The sequence below is a fragment of the Magallana gigas genome, chromosome 9 (genome assembly GCF_963853765.1).
Source record: "Magallana gigas chromosome 9, xbMagGiga1.1, whole genome shotgun sequence".
Classification (NCBI taxonomy): Eukaryota; Metazoa; Mollusca; class Bivalvia; order Ostreida; family Ostreidae; genus Magallana; species Magallana gigas.
Genome location: NC_088861.1, coordinates 29,921,271 through 29,943,091, shown reverse-complemented (window position 1 = coordinate 29,943,091; position 21,821 = coordinate 29,921,271). Strand labels below are relative to the sequence as shown.

The window sequence follows — 21,821 nt, the reverse complement described above, 5'->3', positions numbered from 1 at the left end:
TATGCAATAAAACCAGAATTTCATGGAATGTGCATGCATTGCCATTTTAAAGATTATTTTTATATATTTGTGTTATTTTGATTTGTTTTTTAATTGAAATCCCTTTACTTTCTTCTTCTCGTAAAGTAATAGGAGCAATTAAACCGAAAGAGATTCTTATGATATATCAAGAGATTTTCTGCTTTTTATCGTTCATTTAAAGGCATTAGCAAAATGTTTTTTCTATACCCAGACATATAAATCATAGCTGTTAAAGAAACCGTTCAATACTCAAAAACTTGTTTTATAGTTGTTACCCATGATTATATCCCAGCATTCTACAAACAACTCTGGCATCATCATTGTCCCACCAATCAGCACAAACAGTCCCCTCTGTGTTTCCTAGTGTCACAATTATAGTTCCTTCTCTCGATGTCGAGCCTCCAGCCAAACGTACGGATACTATTTCAATTGTAAACATTTATAAAGAAAATTATAACAATTAATTGTTCATATTAATCATATCTAGTAGAATAACAGAATGGTTTATATGTTTGTCGCTGTTGATTTGATATTCAATGCAATACTATAAAATGGGAGGAATATTTTTACATAGGAATATCATCAGTTTAATGATAAATTGGATATAAAGTTACAAAAAAGTTATAGAAAAAACACATACAACATACAACTCCGACGTCCTCCGTGTGATGACAGTCATGCACCATATATCCGTCGTGGACGCAACATCCAATGAAAGTTTCTGGACCTCTACAGCTAACCTCATCTAAAACGATATTTCCCGAGCCTTCGCCATATGGGGCATTGTGTTTTTGAACAGCACCGGACCTTCAAAAGGACTCATTTATAAATATATACATGTCCTATTATAGAAAAAATACTATAATGAACATTTTTAAAAAAATCCATAACATTACAAAAAAAATAACGTTCTTAACGAAATAAAATTTCAACACAATTTGGCTAACATTTTGTAATGAAAATATGATAAAATATGTTTAAACTAATCAAAGCAATTCAATAAACAGACGAATATTGCTCTTAATAAATAACAAAACTATTCTGCTAAATTAAAAATAATTTTATGTTCTGAACTCACACTTATTAAAATTATGGAAATGCAGATGAAGGCACTATCACTTTTTTTTATTTTCATGAAAAATTAAAAATTTATCGGTTTTCAAAAATATGTTAGTTCAAATATATAATTTCAGATGATTTGTTTAAATGACCATATCTGATTTTTCATTATTCTGCAGTAAAATTGAGGAAAAGTTAGTTGTTTTTGTGTGTCGCCTTGTCATGTTGGTGATGGTTAAGATGTTTTTCTTTTACATTTCACTAGGTTTAATTTCGATAGGGATTATTTAGTGTGATTTTTTTCAAGTTAGTCTTTTGAAATGTCATTCATTAATGTATAATTTTAGTATATCACTGAAATCTTTAATAAACTCACGAAAAGTTAAACTTTCCTCCAAACTTCAACAAATACTATGTGCCTCCTCCAGTGTCTCTAAAACATGTTAGGGGTTTTAATTGTGCAATTTATCCTTACTGACATTATATCAAATCGGAAAAAAAATCAGCATTGCTTTGAGGTAAATCATGTTATTAAGAGAAAACACTCCAAATAGGATAACCATTCTTTCCATTTTAACGTCAAAAAATCAGTACATGTATACTCAATCACTTCTGAAACCCCCATTAGGACGTTTTTTACTCATGGTTTGAGTTCTCAAAATTTAATTCTTTAAAGTTCAATGTCATGGGTAAAATTTGTTTTAAACACAAAATGTATTTATGATTTGAATTATTATTGATACAGCATTCGATATTGTTATTATATAATGGAATTAGACTACAAACAGTTGTGATTTTTGCAAAACAGATGAAATTAGGATTAAATTTTCCAAATTTTGTTTTTCACTGAAATATTTTTGGTAGCTATATAGTTTTATATTATTCGAAGTAGGTTTTTATTTGTTAGTTACTTAGTTTTGCATTTTTTTTGGTTAGTTTTATTTTACTTTTTCATTTAGATAATTGAAAAATTCTTAAAAACTATATAATCTAAATATCTCAAAATTTGATCATTGACTTCATATTAAAGTTCATATGAAACGATTTTTAACACTATGATTTTCTTTCATGAATATAAATCTTGGTATAAACAAATGTTAAAATACGTGAAGTAAGATTTTATTGCCTTTGCATTACTGAGAAATAACCGTGAAAACTCCGCGCCTGAAAAAATTCTTCCCCGCTTATCGTTCTTGATTTTGTGGATTTATGACGTCACACAGACCCACCGATGTAAACAATGCATCAAAACTAGTGTAATTTTACAGTAGTTTATCGATTTGATTTTAGTAGTTTCTGCATATATGAACGTTTCTTTCTTTTCAAATGAGATCATTTGATTTCATAGTATAGATGACTTAGTTTCGTTAATGAATAAATCTACTATCAGCTTCTCACCAAAGTAAAATAATGATGAAGATCCCGTACTGCAGTGAAAATTAACAGCTGATTAATGAATTATCCTGATCCTTTTGGAATAGACACATCATTTTCTTCTTCGATACGTATAATGATTGAGCTACATTTAAAGGGAATTAAAGCATTTTAATTCATTTGATTTATTTGTCACTAAAAAAAAAGTATAAGGCAGGCCAATGAAAATGTTTGAGGTATAGGTATTGTGTACATAGTTTGTACATGTATTTAAGAGCTGCTGCAAAATACCGCAAAATTATTCTTAAGTTTTATTTTTTCAAATAATATTAATTTCTGACTTATTGATATGTACATGTAGCAATATCTTTAGAAAATACTTTGTGTACTCGTGTATTAATGTTTTATTAAACTCGATCGCAGAAATATGGCACTTAAGGATTTCGAAATGTATCGGTAAAATAAATCGGTTGTTTGATAAATATTGTTGTGAACGAATGTGAAGATAATCAACAGATTTTATTAACATTGCGTTATTAACATCAATAATAATAAAAGAACGAAAGAAAAAATTGTGAGAGAAAGTGAGATAGAAGGAATCTGTGAGTAAACACAGCACATACACGTTGTAAAATCAAAACACCGCACATATACAAGTACACGTTTCAAAATTAAAACATTTTGAAGAAATTTCTCTTAGACTTAAAATAATTAAATGGTAACATATTTGTGAATTTGAAAGCGAAACAAACAATATATACTCGTGATGCGAATGATCTTAAAGAATATTGCATGAACGTGCAAATGGGAAAAAAACGATCAGTTATTTTTTAATTTGAAAATTTCATTAAAAAGATTGAAATAAAACATATATACATGCATATATTAAAAGTATATTAGACTTGCACGTAGATTAGATCTATAAAGAAAATCATTCATTCTCCGCGCAGTCTCTAAATTGAATATGTACACGCTATCAAATATAAATGCACACGATTACATTTCTTAAGAGAAAAAATACTACCGTGGTTAATTATTGTATAATTATACAAGTTTTTATATAAAATAGTATTTGTTTTCTTTTAAAATGCTGCAAAATGACATGGATATTTGTATTCATAACATAGCTTTATAAGGCCATTGGGTCTTACTGACGTCATAAGCAAGGAAGGTAAGCCGCGTAAGTCAAATGTTCCTTTTCCCGATTAAGTGATTTTGATCGATTGTGGCGCTCACATTTTACATAAAATATTCAAAAAACAATGTCAGTCTTATTAAACAGGCACTTATGAACTCATTCCCGTATATAACTCAATATGGTCAGGATATCGTTTCATGTGAGCTTTAATTTAATGCCAGCAGAGTAACGTCAATATACGTAGTTTAATGGTTAAGATTGGTTTAAATGGTTAAGTATTATCATCATTCAATTTTTTGTAAAATAGATTAAAAAATGGGTTGGGATTTAAAAACTGATAGAGATAAATCGGACAGGAACATTTATAAAAATTGTGAATAAAGACTTTTATGCTTTGTATCTATTTGGTGTCTCTGTAATTCATCAACTTTATTTCATTTTTAAAAGAGTTAAGCAATGTTTTTTTCACAATTAAGGAAATCTCAATCTTAGTTTTAAAATCTTGGAATTTTTTATAAATCAATTGGCATTAAGTCAAAAAGTAGGTCAATGGCCTACTTTTTGAAAGTGAAAAATAGCACACAATAGATAGTAATGTATTATCATTAGTGGAATTTTTTTCATTTTGAGTAAACGTAATCCTGAATCTGTTGGAATCAATATTTGCATCCTAATTCCTTCTTGACGATATTATTACGATGAAAAAACCAGCATCAGTTAAAGGAAAAATTATTTAACTAAGAATCTACATCCCCATGAGGAAACCCATAATGTTCAATTTAACCATAAAAAATCACTTTGGAAACCCCCGAAATTAGTTGAAATCAAATGAATATTTGTATACTAATTTCTCATAAATAACATTAAATGATCAGCATTATTTAAAGGAAAAATTTCTTTATTTAGAAAATACACCCAAAAGAGAAAACCAATATTTTTTGTTGTAAAGTTCGAATATTGGTGTAGTCAATCAGTTAGAAAAACCGGGTCCCTTAAATCTTTTTAGGTCAACTGAGTCAATCAGGTTTTCTGTAAACTATTCAACACCATCTCGTTATTTATCCATTACATATCATATCAAATCATATCATGCATGCTGTAGCCAATCAGATTCGACTATAAACTTCAGAGTAATTGTGCAAAACGAAATTAAAATGGAAATACATTTACAACATCAATTTTATTTGCTATACAAAGTAAATATCAATGAGAGACTGGTATTTTTATATATTTACAAAACGGTGACGAAAATTGATGCGTGCTATTATTTTTTTTCGAATCGGATATAGCAATATGCAATTACTCTAAATATGTTAGGTTACATAATACATATTTGCATTATTCAAGGTGGGTCGCGCGTTTGCTTTCGTCATCAAATTCTGTACGCAATTTAGACAACTAGTTTGGCCGTTTTGTGCACATTCGTTAATGACGTCATAACGGATACATCTCAAGTTTCTCGAATTACACTCTAAAATCAAATGCTCGGGGTGATAATGAAGTTATCATTTATATATATGCCGTTTATACTAGACAGTAGTAGTCATGCATATTTATTCTCCACGAATCAAAAAAGGAAGTGCACATCGAATGCAACACATAATAATTATGCAGATAATCAGCAAGAATTGGAGCGTTCTTTTTCAGTCTATGTAAAAGTTCAAACTGTAAATAAAAACCAGCGGTGTAGTCTCAAACTTGTAACACAGGAGAGAGAGAGAGAGAGAGAGAGAGAGAGAGAGAGAGAGAGAGAGATGTAAAATATTTGGTCCTCGGCTTCGGCAATAATTTTTTAACAATCGATTAGTTATTAAATTAATATATAATGATATAGTATATCAATAATATATTATTATTACATGTAACTATTTTGCCCGAAAAAAAAGGAAAGAGCACAGTCGGGGAATTCATTTTTTTTAGATGTGAACCGTTTTCTAGATTCGAGATTATAAACATTAGGTCTAACTTATATTCCGACCAAGCAAATTAATATGGAAATGCACTTGCTAACAAATTTGATGTCCCCTTTCCCTCCGTGATTTTAGATATTTAAAACATTATGCTCTGCGGCATCTGATTTAGAATAAGACTGTAAAAGCTAGCTTTTCTGGTTTTTAATTTTTAAAAATCAACTGAGCAGATGTCTTCATGTATATAAAACCGGAGGTACACGAGAGCCCCCCCCCCCCACCCATTAATAGTTTATTAATAGTTTTGATAAAAATATGTTTTATCTCGAGCTCTTTCATATTCTCAAAAAGTCCATTTTTTTAAAGAGAGATGTGTGCTTCAGCAAGTTTATTATGGTAGGTGGTCTAATCACTAGGAAAATTGTCATTTTAACTGTTACAAAGTTATGTGTACGAACGTGGCTATATATAGTTGTTTGTAAAATATTTTCTCTTTTCTGTAATTTTTTGGGCAATATTTATGTAAAAAGAATCTGCGTCGTACTTTGAACCTTAAATCTGTAAAAGTTTTAGCTTTAGCTGTCCTAAAGTATAGTAGTTTTTAAATGATTGCATCACTTTGTAAGTGGAACAGGTCTAACATTGTTTGACGTCGTAATCATGACGTCAAATACGGAAATGCGACAATTTTTGGTAGAATAATCAGAAACATAAAATAAAATAGCAAAAAATCGAGCGAGAACACATATATTTTTTTTTCATAAACAATTTGTAAATCACATTTTCTTTACACATAGAAACCGTTGATAAATTCGTCTAAATTTAGAAGCTATTTTCAATTTTTCAAAAAAACTCCATCTCGAATATAAAGAAAAATATGCTCATTTTCCTATATATTTCATTAGAAAAGCGTCAAAACAGCACTACAAACGATACTAAGTTTAGAGGGGTATTGCATTCAAATAGCGTAGGCAAATTTGATAAAAAATTTATATAATGAACAGAGTATCCTAAATAACGATTTAACAAATTTTCAGGGTATGTTTATATATATTTGTTTTTAAAACCCACCTGAGATAATTTAGTTATATCACCTCACCGAAAGTAGAATGTTAGTGTAAAATTAACATCGCATAGATGACATTCATAAGAATTTATACATATAATTATATTTATTTTATGTAAAATGGACTTAATTTGTAAGAAAATTAAGTTTTGAAGTGCTTCCGCTGACGACCGGAAGTTCTTATAATCAACTCAAAACAAACATATTTCATGCCATTGTTATGTAATATGAGGCATCTTAATACTATACTGCTACTTGAAACAAGGAAAATCTACCTCCAAGAGTTTATGATTTTATACCTGATAGCCACTACTTGAGGTCACATGACTCAGTTTGAACACGCACCAGAAACTCACTTGAGTGTGTAAATCTTCCTTATTTACACGAAAGTCAATATATTTAGTAATGTGTTGAATTGTGGTTGCACAAAGGACATTTAATACATAAACCGTTTATCACGAGAGAGAGAGAGAGAGAGAGAGAGAGAGAGAGAGAGAGAGAGAGAGAGAGATTCATAGTGTCATACATTCTATTGTATTTCAAATATTTAGTTATTTGGATTGAATAAATATTTCAACGCTCTTTAAAGTAACAATAACAAATTAAAATGCTAAACGAATCAAACCGAGTGGTGTGTAATACTAAAAGTCCACTTGCTTCACTTGTCAATTAAAATCAACATCTTTAGATCAGACCATGATATGCATCACGTGCTGCTCAGCTAAATACTATAATTTTGCTTGAAAAAAATTTAGAGGAATTGTTTACCTCTTAATGTGTTTATTATCTTAAAATTGATCATAAGTTTTTTTCCTGCCCGTACATCATGCATATGTTCTATTTATTTCTTCAGCATACCAAGAATATCTATGGTCACACTCTTTAAACAGTTTAGGGGAGGGAAAAACAGATAGACAAACAAATAGACAATGAAAGTAAGAAAGATATGTATCATTATAAGACACGCACAACAACAAGTCACTACATTGTTGGTGCACAGCAAGTACCTACATTGATGATACACAGAGTATAGTCACTGCATTGTTGATATAAACACACTGTAAAGCCACTACATTGTTGATACACACAGCAAAGTTATCCATTGTAGACACAAACAGCAATGTACAAAATGTAACTAGATTGTTGATAAATATTGTAGTCAAATTGTGTTAACTTTAGACTTCCTTTTGTTGTGTATGGTTTATTGCTAAATTTAGCTAAACTTAATAAACTAACAGCTTGACCTACCTTGACCTACCTTTTGAACAGAGAGCTTTAAATAATTCAGCAAATTGTAATAAAAATTATTTGAATACACAAGTATTACTAGTACTTCAACCTCCAGATCAACTCCTGATACATCTGCTTCGGGCATATCCAATGTACATCATTTTTTCATGGTAAACTCAATTTGCATATTGTCAAACTTTATCACAACTATATATACTTTTTAAGTGAATTCTGGATTAGCCAGGCTGGACTGAACTTTTTTCACGTATGTATGTTTTTTTATTTAGTATACTTTGAAATATTTTTACTACTATTAGTATTAATGCATAACTTCCAATTTAACGTCAACAGAATAAGGGTGTAAATATTAACCCAGAAGGATTTAGGGGTTTCATTAATCTTAAACTATAAAAGCGACAGCCATGTTCTTTTGTTATTTTGTTGTAATTGTAACGTGTCGAGGGGTCCGTTACCTAGTCAATTCTAGGGTCTAGGGGTTGAATATAAAAATATCAAACAATAATAATTTTCCTCTCTAAAATGATTGGTGATTACAATTGGCCTACAAATATTTACAGAATAATCTTCCCTTACTTAGGGTAGAATCACAAATGAATATGGTCGGCCGGGATTGAAACCTTATTGAGGTAAACACTATCATATGCCTTATTCAGGCGGTAGTAAATACCCGTGACACGCCCTAGCTATATAACCTACTCTAGAGGTAAACTCTCAGCAGAGGCAGTCACTGTGTTAACGCCTTATGCAGGATGTACAGTGTACAACCTCTAACTAAAGGCGTACCCCTTCCCTAATACTACTACTAGAGTATCAGCGACGACTAACTAGAAGAGGATAGCCTATATGATAGGATTCAAGGGGATAGCCTATATAATAACGAACTAGTGGTCAAACACGATTTGTCCTATAAAAATCAAGCCTCTCTTTCAAGGCAACCCACCTACCAAATCGTACTTTAGTCTCGCAATTCCTATCCGTTGGAACTCTGCTAGGTAAGAGAACGCTGCGACGCGCTCGCTTATATACCCTCTGTGGGTCACGTGACAATCTCCGCTGGTTGCTAGGCGACAATACAAACACAGTCATCATGAGCCTTACGCATGATTCAACATTACATAACATAAAATCGTCAATTATTATCACTTAATAAAGGTATATTCCTTAAACTAATGTTGATTATTTCTTTGTTTTAATATAATTCAGAATAAATTAATGTGCAAATATTGATAAAAAAGATTAAGGTGGTTTCCTATGTGTCTGACTAATCATTGTACTGAAGTGGTAACTTTAAATGTAAAGAAAAGGTTTCCTCATGAGGTTTTAAGTGAATTCATAATTATAGGATTCTTCCTTACACTAATGCTGACTATTGCTTTGTAATAATGTAACGACGGATATTTTAGGGTGCAAGTATTATTAAAAAAGATTATAAGGGGTTTTCTAACTGATTTTGCAACGTTAAATTGAAAAAAAAATATCGGTTTCTTTATGGTGATGTAACGTCTTAATAAAAGATATAATGTTGATTATTTCTTTGTAATAATGTAATTAAGACGATATTTGGATGCAAATATGAATCCGAAGAGATTTATGGGATTTCTAAAATGATCAACTATACAGATTTTTTAACGTTTAAATAAAAACTATCATGGTTGTTCTGTTTAGAGTTGGGTTTTTTTTCTTAACAACATGATTATTCTCATGTATTGGTATAAGAAAGGACAAATTAGGGTGCATACATTGATCAAACAAGAGGCCAATTGGCCTTAACGGTCATCTGAGTAGCATATATACCATACACAAACTTGTCACGGAGTCTCATAGATGCATCTAATTATTATTAGGTTTCATACTGGAGTAAAAAAAATTATAAATTTGCAATGACGACCACATTTCAAAAAGAACTGTGAAACCTATAATTTTGGTGAAAGACTAAAAGATCTGGTCTACAAAATCATGAATTCAGTTTTCCTTTCAGTCGTGTGGGAGTAAAGAAGATAATTTTTAACGTTATACGCATTAACATCTATACATCCATTTTGGCCCTGCCCTAGAATCAAAACCCATCCTTGAGGGGACATGAAAATTAAAATTTTAGTAGAGGACTTCCTGGTAAACATAATTATTATTCAGTTTTTTTATACAGATGTGTGAGAATAGAGAAGAAGATTCTTAAACATTATATGCATTAACACTATACATTTGTATTGCCATATTGCCCCCCCCCCCTTCATGTCCTGAACCCCTGACCCAGGGGACATGGATTTCACAATTTAGGTACACATGTAGGAGATTGCGGATATCATAACCATGTATTCAGTTTTTTGCCCACATGTGTGGGAGTAGAGAAGAATATTTTTTAAGATTTAAAACATGTTACTACATGTATATGGCCATATTTGCCCTACACAAGAACCTGAACACATAACAAAGGAGTCATGAATATACAATTTTTGTAGAAGCCCTCATGGACATCATAACCATGTATCAAGTTTTTGGTTCACATGTGTGGGAGTAGAGAAGAAGATTTTTTAAGATTTAAAACATTTTTACTATATGGCCATATTGGTTCCACCCTAGAGCCTAAACACCTAACAAAGGGGTAATGAATTTCACAATTAAGGTAGAGTGCCTCATGGACATCATAACCATGCATTTAATTGTTAATATATATATATGGGAGTAGAGAAGAAGATTTTATAAGATTTAATACATTTTTACTATTTGGCAATATTGGTCCCCATCCTAGAGCCTGAAACCCCTGACCGAGGGGTCATGAATTTCACAATTTAGGTAGAGGGCTTCATGGGCATAATAATCATGCATTTAGTTTTTAACAAATATATATGGGAGTAGAGAAGAAGATTTTCTAAGATTTAATACATTTTTACTATATGGCTATATTGGCCCCACCCTAGAGCCTGAACCCCTGACCAATGGGTCATGAATTTTTTAATTTAGGTAGAGGACGTCATGGACATCATTATCATGCATTTAGTTTTTAACAATTAAATATGATAGTAGAGAAGAAGATTTTCTAAGATTTAATACATTTTTACTATTTAGCCATATTGGCCCCACCCTAGAGCCAGAACCACTGACCCAGGGGTCATGAATTTCACAATTTAAGTAGAGGACTTCATGGACATCATATTTATGCATTTAGTTTTTTAAAAATGTATATGGTAGTAGAGAAGAAGATTTTTTTTAGGATTTTATACATTTTTACTATATGGCAATATTGGCCCCACCCTTGGGGATGTTTTCTCTAAACTATTCAACACTATCGAGTTATTTATCTTACTTAAAAAAATTCCCCCCATCGAACCTCAAAGAAACATTGACCCATTCATATATCCAAATGTGCTGTAATACAAAAGCATCTAGTTCATTTATGATTCCAATAGTACCATACACAATAGCCTAGCCAAACACACCTTTTATTCATGGACGAGTGAACAGGTGCGCATGTTAAAGTAAAGCAATCCGCTGTACTGAGCAGACTTAAATTTAGATAATGAATTTTTTTAACGCAAAGTACATTCAATGTATATAGAGGTCTACGCTACCGGGAAAGACACGGATACAGGTTGAATGATATTTTTGACTTGCAAGGAGAAAGGACAAATCAGAAGTTTGACGAAAATTAACAGAGCGATGATTTGTTAAAAATTTTGATAGGAGTCTTGTGAATTCATAGTGCGAAATATTCCCTATATATTTAAAACTAAGGAAAAGCTAGAGCGATATGGTTCAAGATTCAAAGAGAAAGTCTAAAAGTGTTGATGGAAGTGATTTATATGTGATCTCAAAATTAAGAGAAGGAGATATTTCTGCTGAAATTTCATTCGCGGCTTAACGGATATACATTTATGGATGACAAGATTCTGTGTTATAAAATTTGATTTACAATGTATGTTGGAAATACACGTTTCAACATTTTGTCATTTCTATTTGTTTTATGCACTGTTGGATATTTGAATATCCAACTGACGGGCAGTTTGATATTAAAAATATCCAACTGTCCATCAGTTGGATATTTATATATCCAACAACTGTTGATTGAATAGTGAAAATAAACGTAGACTAAATACAATGGGTGATGTCATAGAATTTTTTTTAAGATAGAAAACGATAGGATAGAATTTAACATGACTATTTATATCATTCATCCTTCATAATGAGTATAATCGTATCATATCCTTGTCAACGTTCATTATGCCAGCACTGTATATGCTGTTATATTTATGGTTTATAATTGTATTTCAATGAATTCATTTTCACTTTAAGGTAGTCATAATTGAATTTAAGTTGTTTGGGTTTTTTTTTATTTTGTTGGTTTCATTTTGTTTTGTTAATTTTGTTTCGTTTCAACTTTTGGGTTCGTTCCGTTTGGTTTTGATTCGTTTTCATCGATTTTGTTTCGTTTGGATTTTTAGGTTATTTGCGTTGGTTTTGTTTTGGTTCGATTTATGGGTTCGTTTTGTTTGATTTCGTTTCGTTCGATTTTGTTTCGTTTCGTTCGATTTTGATTCGTTTCGTTCGATTTTGTTTCGTTTTGTTTTAATTCTATATAGTTTCGCATTTTACAGGTACCCTTTAATATTATTTTTCTAAAGGAGCATGGTTACAATTTGCGCTGAAATATCTGAGATTTTATTTTCCATATTTGAATAAAGTACGTCATGCATCATTAGTGGTTCTCTTATAATCAACTAAAATTTAACATTACGGCTATATATTCGACCTTGTCATATTTTCAATCCATTTTGAAATGTGGATGAAAAATATAATGAATGCGATATATTGAACCCCTCTCTATTTTTCACTGCTATTGGAATAACAGTTCAAAATATTATGGCTGTGATATACAACCCCCCCCCCCCTTTGGTTTTTCAACAATACATAACAATGAGCAGGTGCAACCAGTCGGCAGGGGGTGCTTACTCATCCTGGGCACCTGATCCCACCTCTTTCTTTTTAGAGGTCCGAATTTGCTCTGCTTGGAATTTTTATTTCGCTATACGGATTTTTGAGACGGTTGACAGTTTGTTATTGCCATCTTTCATTACGGACCGCCGGAAGGCCCGTTATTTGATATACATTTAAATGTTGTTACTTCGTTTCTGCGGGATAGTTCTTTTTTAATATAATTAATAATATGCTTCTTTTTTATGAATTTAAAATAAATTTGCATGTAGAAATATGTTTAATGCCTTTTAAAAAATATCACATATTTTTTGTTTTACTCGTGAATGAAAAATAGGTCATACGTAGTAGACCGTCGTGCTTAGCGCGTTTTTATCGAGACTATAATCTATTCGGAAAATTTCGGAGCTGTTCATTCTTTTCAAAACAATGCATCGGGATAGGTATGCGGGACATACTTAAGACCTGAAATACTAAAGACCTGAATGTAATTAAATTTTATGTAAATGCTATATTGGAATTTCTATGTGCCGTGTCAAACAAAATGGCTTTGTATGTGTATTTATTATATCTCCATGTAAAATTTGGTAGAAAATATCATGAAATGAAATACATATCAATTATTTACGCAAAAATAGACATAAATGAAATTTTGAATTGACTGGAAAGTTTGAACTAATCAATTTTCATTTTATCATGTGGTCCCTTGAAACCATATAAACTAATGCATTAAGTTTTAATTCAATACAGTACAATGCTAAAAAAAACCAAAATGGTTTGAAATACATAATCTCCAAGAGAAAAAAAATGATGAGTTGAACTTTGTATTAGAGTAATGTACAAATAAATATGTTCTCCATTACTTCAATCTATGGCAATGATCATAACATTACCGTTAGAATTGCTTACAGTAACGAACTCGATTCTTTATGATAATGGCAAACTTTTAAAATTAAAAAAAAAGTGCTGAAAGTATATTAAAATTTACCATAAAAATAAGTACAACCAACTTTTATTTTCTTCTTTGTAGTGTTTTTTTATGTAAATGACCAATGATTCATACAACAATTATATTTTTTGCAGCCCATTCGACGCTTGCGTCAATATGATTTCTTGTCAATATCTGGATCACAAACCATCTCAATCCTTGAACAATATCAGCTACTTATACGGTTGTTGTATTATAGTATAAATGAATAAATTAATGATTTTTTTACCATGCATATCCCAATTGGCGGCAAACAACCTGAGCGTCTATATCATCAAAACCATCATCGCAGACGGTTCCCCAACTGCAATTATACAAAACTTCAACACGTCCTTCACCAGAGTAGCGCCCACCAATAAGTCTAACATCTAAAACCAAGAAACGGTACAAATCAATATATAACAACAAACTTAATGTATGTAACTTGATTAAACATATGTCCATAACTTGGACATTACGTGGCAACAAAGGTTGTATGTATAAAGTCCTTTACATCTAAATAAGAGAGAAATAAGCATAACAATTTTGATTTATTTTTTGGTTGTTGATTTTGTAATCTCTTTTTACTAGAATATTACGTTTTCTCTGTCATTTTCCTTCAACTTCTTCGATATTTCATTTTTGTTGTCAGTTCTACAATGTAACTACTGTTCAATATTAGATATGTAAATCAATTAAGCAAATTTTAAAAAATGCAAAAAACGAGAGCTGAATATATTGTCTGCTTTATCTTTAAAATTAACATCTTCTAAGCGTTAATAAACATGCGTTAACACAAAAATACACTCACCATTTCCTGCCAATGATGTCTTTTTGTACGTTCTCCATCCTGATTCTGTGTCTGTATAGGTGCATTCATTCCATTGGCAGTAGTGCCGACACATCCCTGTCTTACTGTTGAAGCTGAAGAAACGACAGGTGTCGACACACAAGACGGCGCAGCCAGAGATAGAATCTGAGTGTCTAGTGCCAAATAAAGGATCGGACAATACTTTGTTGTCTAACGCTGGAATGGCAATAATATGATATTCGGACACCATGCCTTCAGATAATGCAAGAAATAAAAACAGCAACTGACGATGATAAGGTAACATTACTTCTTAGATTTAAGTATAATTGTATTTTTGAAGACTGTGCTCTCTACACCACCATGCATTTGCGTAAACTGTCATCTAACGACGGATTTTTAATATTAATAGTGTGTTCTGTGTCATGGAGCAGTACTCGTTAACATCTGATTGGCCGATCTAAAAATTCGTTGGCGAGGGTTACTTTTCAATACACATCGATTTTTATATTGTTTCATATCTAATATATAGCTAACATATTGTTCGTTAGATTGGTGTGTAATGGAAAAATACACAATTTATCAACCTCAAGATATTTGAAAAATAAAAATGTGATTTATTTTTTTTCAATCCCAATACTGGTATATTCGAAACACTCTTCATTTATGCTCATATAATTATTTAATATTGATTAAAAATCAACCAATACATTTTTCCTAAATGTAAACTTGCAATTAATACTAGTAAAACTTTGTTTCAGTCTGTGTGTGTAAACGAATGCACTCCACTTATCACCTATCTGCAAGTTTGATACTCTTTTCAGTTGCTGTAACTCATTTAAGTTATTTTTAAGCGGATGGTGTTCATTTATTTTGCACGTTTAATTGACATAAAATGTTAAAAGAATACAACTAATAGTAGCTATTTAGAGTGCTTTTTTAAAGTTTCACAATAGCATTTTTACTTAATATTTCGACACTTTTAATGATTCTTTTATAGTAACTATGGTGAGTATATGAAGAATCTCGGTCCAACTTTAAAATTCTTAGCATAAACATTTCAAGTATTGTATTTAAAAAGATATTCCAATCCTGGTTTTAATCGAACTAGCAGGTAACTACAAATAGACCAATATATTGTAACAGTGCACACATCATGTTAGGAATAGTACTACCTGTTTGGGTATTTCTTAAAATATGATATTTGAAAGCTCACCTTTTGATACTTTGAGCTAACAGTTACAATGATTGAATTTGTAATTGCTAAAGAAAATTGATATTTATGATTTTGTTTTATTCATGCTAATGCAACATTTGAAAAAACATACATTTATTAAGAACTCCTTGATGGATTGATCCATGGCATCTTAGACTGTATTTGTATTTTGATAAGTAGTTTAATTTAAAACACCAACAAATAACAATAAAAAAAGAAAATTCATTAGTTTCAATAATTGCCGGTCTACTTTAATGTATGTAACTATGAGCTGCTGTTTCATTGACAAAATTTTCCTGTCGATGAGGTAGTCTCTCGTTGAAAAATTGCAACGAATAGTAATGAACCCATATGCATTCAAATATTAGGCATGTGAACTTTTCGTATTACATTTAATCATATTGCACATTTGACAAAACTTTTACCGTTCTGTTGTACAGACCGCCAGGAAATCAATCTCACTATTTAGGAGTATGGGTAGTCAGCAAAATTAATCTTCAGATCCACTTTATAAATTTCGAAATGATTTGATGGACAATGAATTCTATTATTAAGTTCAGTTATGCCTTTCATATATGTTAATACAATATCTCTTAACAAGATTTAACGTATAATGCCAGAGCTTATCACAATTGGTATGTTATCATTCAAAATTCCATTTTTATAATGTTTTATTAAGAAGGCTTCAGCATGAATTGTACATTTACAAACCAAACATCTGCCGGCGAAGTTACCAGTCGACTGAGTCTAGCAAGCGGCTAACGTAAACATTGGCTGTCATCAAGTGGGAAAATCGACGGTATTTTCAAACGAGCTCTAACAATAAAGATAACAATGAACTAATCTAATTTTACGCATTTGAATAAAAACTCTTTATTGATTTATGGACGATATATTATCTACATTGAGCAGCTGTTAGAATTTATTATTAAAATCTATGAAGATGTTAGCTACACTAACGATTGAAGTATTGACAACCCTGTAAGTGATAACCTCTATTTAAAATCTTAAAGTTAATAGCAAGCAGAGTGTAAAAGTTTAGTATAAGCCCGAAAAACATATGCCTACCGATTAATTTGACGATGTCATAAATAATAATTAGATTAAGCAATTAGAAATGCATATGGTTCAAAACATTTATATCAATTTATTAAAATCATTTAACAAAATAAAAAAAAATAGTTTAAGTTCAAATTAAAATCAGGAATGTTTATACTATAGATCATCATTTTCTTTGATACAGCGCCAACAAAATGTGCAATACATTACCAGCATACTTTAAGTTCTACTTTTAGCGTCTGATGTTTAATTTTCTTTTTTACCTACAGTACTGAACATTTAACACTAGATTGCATTTAAGAGCCAGACATTTGTTAAGTTGACAATTCGTTAAGCCGGCAAACATTTGATCGGAAACCTTATGATCATAGATTTTGTTTAATTTGAAGAGTATGCATATAGTTTTCAAAGAAGGCTAATTATAGCATTCATATATTAAATGTTCCTACCTTTAATAATTAAATATAAACATGACATTTATGAATACACGAAAATATATTATCTTCCATATTAAGTTCAAGTTATTTGCTCCGGTACATATTTCTTACAGTTCAATTGAAGCATTTATTTAAACATTTTTAGTAATATACAAGAATAGGAATTAATGCAACTTGAAAAACAAAGAAATTTGATATCATGAGATAGTCCTCAAAACACCAGAATATAGTCAAATACGCATTATAGAGTCTGTACATTGGTGAGGTATCATTATTTGTCTAATAAGTGATTTAATTTGAATATGAGTTTGGTTGATAAAATAAACCATGTTTCATGTTTTGCTGGGTTTGATAAAGTGACTAATTCGTCATAAATCCCCCAAAAAATGATTCTGACACACAGCAAAGAAATATCAAATGGGTAATATTTTCATCAATTTGGAAACGCTCGGGGATCTACGTCAAATATTTCTGCCTTCATTAATACTTAACGTTTTTTTTTTGTTGTTCAACAGTCCAAAAATATTGTTTTTGAATAATTTTCATATTTTTTATAAATGTTGTGAAATCTTCTTTCTAAGAAATGGTACAAGTAAGACTGATAATAAGAATTAAAACAAAAAGACAAAATATCTACTATTTTATGCACAAAACTGATGTCAAATATGTACAGAAAGACTTTAACAAACCTTTCAGAGAAAGTTGACTTTTTTCACCAAAAAATAAAGAATGGTGAAAATAAGTAAACGCTGATATCTTAAACTGAAAAAAAAATTAGAAGAAAAATGAAGAAAATTCATATTTTCCGCTTATAAAACATAGGAGCAATGAAACGCTTTAAAATGACGTAGTGATGAGTTTCGGGTTGCTCCGGGTCACTGGACCTAAGGAAGTTTATTAACTCACCAGAAATGATCTAATGAATTCATTAAATGGAAAATTGTCACATTTATAAATGGTATCCTGGTTACCTTTTTAGTGAAATTTCATTGGTTTATCTTTTTTTCTCAGTGCAGTAAGAATAAATGTCTCAAAAATTTCGAACCAACCCCCATACTTGTAAAAATAAGTTAACGTCAGTGAAAATGTGATGAAAGAAAGAAATTCTTGAGAGAAAATTGTGTGTGTGGGGGAGGGGGGGGGTTAGTTATGATATCGTATATCCGGTAATTTTCGCGATAATCTAATATATCGTATACTTAAAGAAAATATACCCTATTCCGCCATGTGCGATATAAACAGAAAATTCACCTACCCGTGCGATAGAAACCAGAGGGGTGTGATATAAGATTTACAAAAAGATTTTCTAGTTTTTTATAAAAAATTAAAAAATTCGTTTAAGATAATTAAAAGCATATCCATCAAATAAAATTTTGCTGCAGCATTCCGCCTTAACACTTGTTGTTGTATACAGGAGGCTCGGACACATATGCCAAATGTTGCATATACTGACGTGCTTTGCTATTAGTAGCTGTGACGTTTGAGTGATGTCTTATCCCCAAAAAAAATCACCGAAAAGTTAGCGTTTGTTCTTAGTAAAAGACGGTTGTAACAAAGGGGCAGGGACGGGTGATTTTGTTTTTTATAAGCGTAATTCGTTATATCCGTCAATTTTACAACATGTTATATAGTCACGGGAAATGAAAGTCACTTCGCTGTAAGCGTCAATGCATTATAAACGTGTTTGCTATAACCGTGTCTTACTGTTTTGAAAATGGAAAGGATGGAAAAGAAATACGGGTAAATATCGCAATTTTTGTATATTATACTTGGTCGTTATGTAGTTTAAAAGTTTCAACGTTGGGTGAAAACAAATCTGGATTTATAATTTACTAAAAACTAACATTTATACACGTTTAAAATATTTTCTGCAAGGATCGAGAGAGCCTTTTTGTAGCAAATAATTTTATTGCTGCAGTTTGGTATATGCAAATATATAGATTATTTTTGTTTTACATATTTTCACCAATCAATATAAAAAAAAACAATTTAATTTTTTCTATGAATTTTTCTTCTAGCAACTAGATTGTAATCTGTTCTTGGCTAAATTAACACGTCAAACAAAGGTGTAATCATGAAACGATAACCTTATGAAAATGTTTTATATTTGTTATCTTATTTACTGATCATCCGGTGTGCCTTTTTTTATCTAAAATCACAAAAAGAAACGTATAAAAGTAAAAACATAATGTAACCGTGTTAATATTTTAATGAGGCCAATTTCTGCTTCATCTCCGAAATGGATCATTTTAATCAAATTCTACATATTTTCACTCTGTCAATTATTTTATTTAATGAATAAATATTAACTCATCAAATCAAAGAAAATGATTTTATTAATGATGATTTTTTAAAATTATTTTTTTCATTTTTTCCCCAAATGACCAAAGAATACTTTTCCCTGCCTTTGAAATCTAAACGTATCTGATAAACATGTTTAAGATCGATCACTGACTTGCATCAAGTCGCCTACAGAATGATGTCCTTTACCAATCAAATATCAATCGCTTTGAGTTTCAGGATACATGTATCAGTTGCAATATCAGAACTGCAAGGTTAAGAAATGGCCATAAAGCAGTTAAGAGATAAATTTCTTGATTTTTTCTTTGAATGGAATTAATATTAACATAGTTCAACTTCACAGTAAAGCTTAACACTGCACGTAAATAGGCACCGTCACACGGGTACCTGGTATATAAACCCTTCGATTCCGTTACACCCGATTGCACACCTTAACCTCGTGGCCGACGTTTAGTAATCCTTTCGTGGTCTTTCGATTTTATGCATTTATTTCTTATTCTGTGTGCATATTCTGTTTGTAAATAATGTATTGACCAATTTATTTGATGTTAGTATCCTCCTGGCTTGAAAAAAAGTGCGTAAAATTTAGTAATTTCACCGCAACTGAATTACACGGCGAGACACGATGTACACCCACACTTGTGAGACCTCTACAGCAAAGTACTTTGAACTGTTTAGAGGTCTGTGCCTTATATAGGGGTTGTAGGGACAGCAGGGATGAAAGAGAAATATGGCGGACAGTGCCTATTGACGAGCGGTGTTCAGCTGTAAGTTTTGGGTATTTAATGAAATTATTCAAAATAATTTTCGTTAGGAGTACCGGTAACTGTAATTGCTCAAAAAGAAATAAAAATTAAACAAATATCTCATAAATATTTTGATAAATATAAATGAATTACTAATGTTTATATTTGGTTTATACCTAAGATGCTCATTTACATGTTTAACCCGGAACTGTTTGTCGGTACAGTGTTGTTTGTATGGACAACTTCCAACCATACAATCCAAACTGACATTGGTAGCCTTCTAGCAGCTGGTTTAATCAGCATTGTGGGAATTGCAGCGGTTAAATATATTTCATCATACATTTACACTAAAGCAAATATTTGTAAACAATATAGAATCATATTTGAAAACAGTTCGAGTCTTTTTTAGTACATGACCTAATTTAACCTGGTCCTGTGGATCCTGATTTCGTAGATTACTTATGATCTATTTTGGTTAAAATAAAATGAATTTTCAATTATTTTAGCTTAATATTCGTTGATAATGTGTAATTCGTAATGCGTAAACAGGATATTCAAGAATATTGATAAAACAGGTATATTGATAATTAAGTGGTATTTATTTTCTAATTTGATTCATAATCATCGACTTGTATTTTTTAGCAAGCGGCCCAGTTGCGGTAATAGCTAGACAACAGGTCACCGGGAGAAATTGCAACTGTCATGAGAACCCTTAGGATCAAGGTCAGTCTTGTAAAGTACTTCTAGCAGCTAGAAGACAAAAATACATTAATGAAAAAGAAGCCACTTATCTCTAACTTCAGAATAGGTTAAAATGGTTGCTGATGTAGTTAGTAGTCATGACTGAACTCTAGTGTTAAAATATATGGATAATGACTAGAAATTTTATTAAAGTGTTACAGTGGTTGTAAACTTTTTATTTTGAATACCAAATGCTACAATGTTGAGCATCCTTGTATGCAATTTTTAGTTGTTTCTTTTTCGAACGCGACATTGCAAATTTTGAAAATGCTAGGATTTCATCATTTGGTTGAAGCTCCTGATTCGGGTTCCTTTAATGCAAGAATTTTAAAAGGTTATTACTTTCCACTGTGTTTATATAATTCTTTTTATAACTATTCATTCATTTTCATTGCTACATTGTTAGAATAAAGTAGAAGCGGAGCTTATTGCGCCAACGAATGCACAAATTTGATTGTATACTAATAACATTGATAGAAATGATAATTTACTCAATGACATGTTATATTTCTGATTTTTCTAGATATTATTATTTAAACCTGAGTTTTATTCATAAATGATACAATACGCCCATGGACCACATTGCTCACCTGAGGAACAATAGGTATGATAAAATCAGCTTAATGGAGTCATAATACAAGCTATCTTGACAATTTACAATAATACATGTAGATCCTGTATAAATAAAACCCATTTCCCCCTCTGGATTGTCTTATCTTGATAATCATTAGTCCCTTTTCTAACAGGATGATTTTGTAGTCATATCACATGTTGAGTATTGCAGTTCTCAAAAAGATC

The 21,821-nt window shown here is 31.0% G+C and overlaps 1 protein-coding gene across 1 annotated transcript; it reads right to left on the bottom strand.

Annotated features, from left to right (window-relative positions):
- Positions 1 to 292: 292 nt before the first annotated feature.
- LOC117691407 (scavenger receptor cysteine-rich domain superfamily protein-like) lies at positions 293 to 14,896 on the bottom strand. Its single transcript, XM_066072457.1, has 4 exons — positions 14,527 to 14,896; positions 13,966 to 14,104; positions 662 to 828; positions 293 to 441 (listed from the first exon to the last, which is right to left on the bottom strand). Exons 1-4 carry the CDS (start codon positions 14,828 to 14,830, stop codon positions 293 to 295), a joined length of 759 nt encoding a protein of 252 aa, XP_065928529.1. The 5' UTR covers positions 14,831 to 14,896.
- Between the last annotated feature and the right edge of the window lie 6,925 nt (positions 14,897 to 21,821).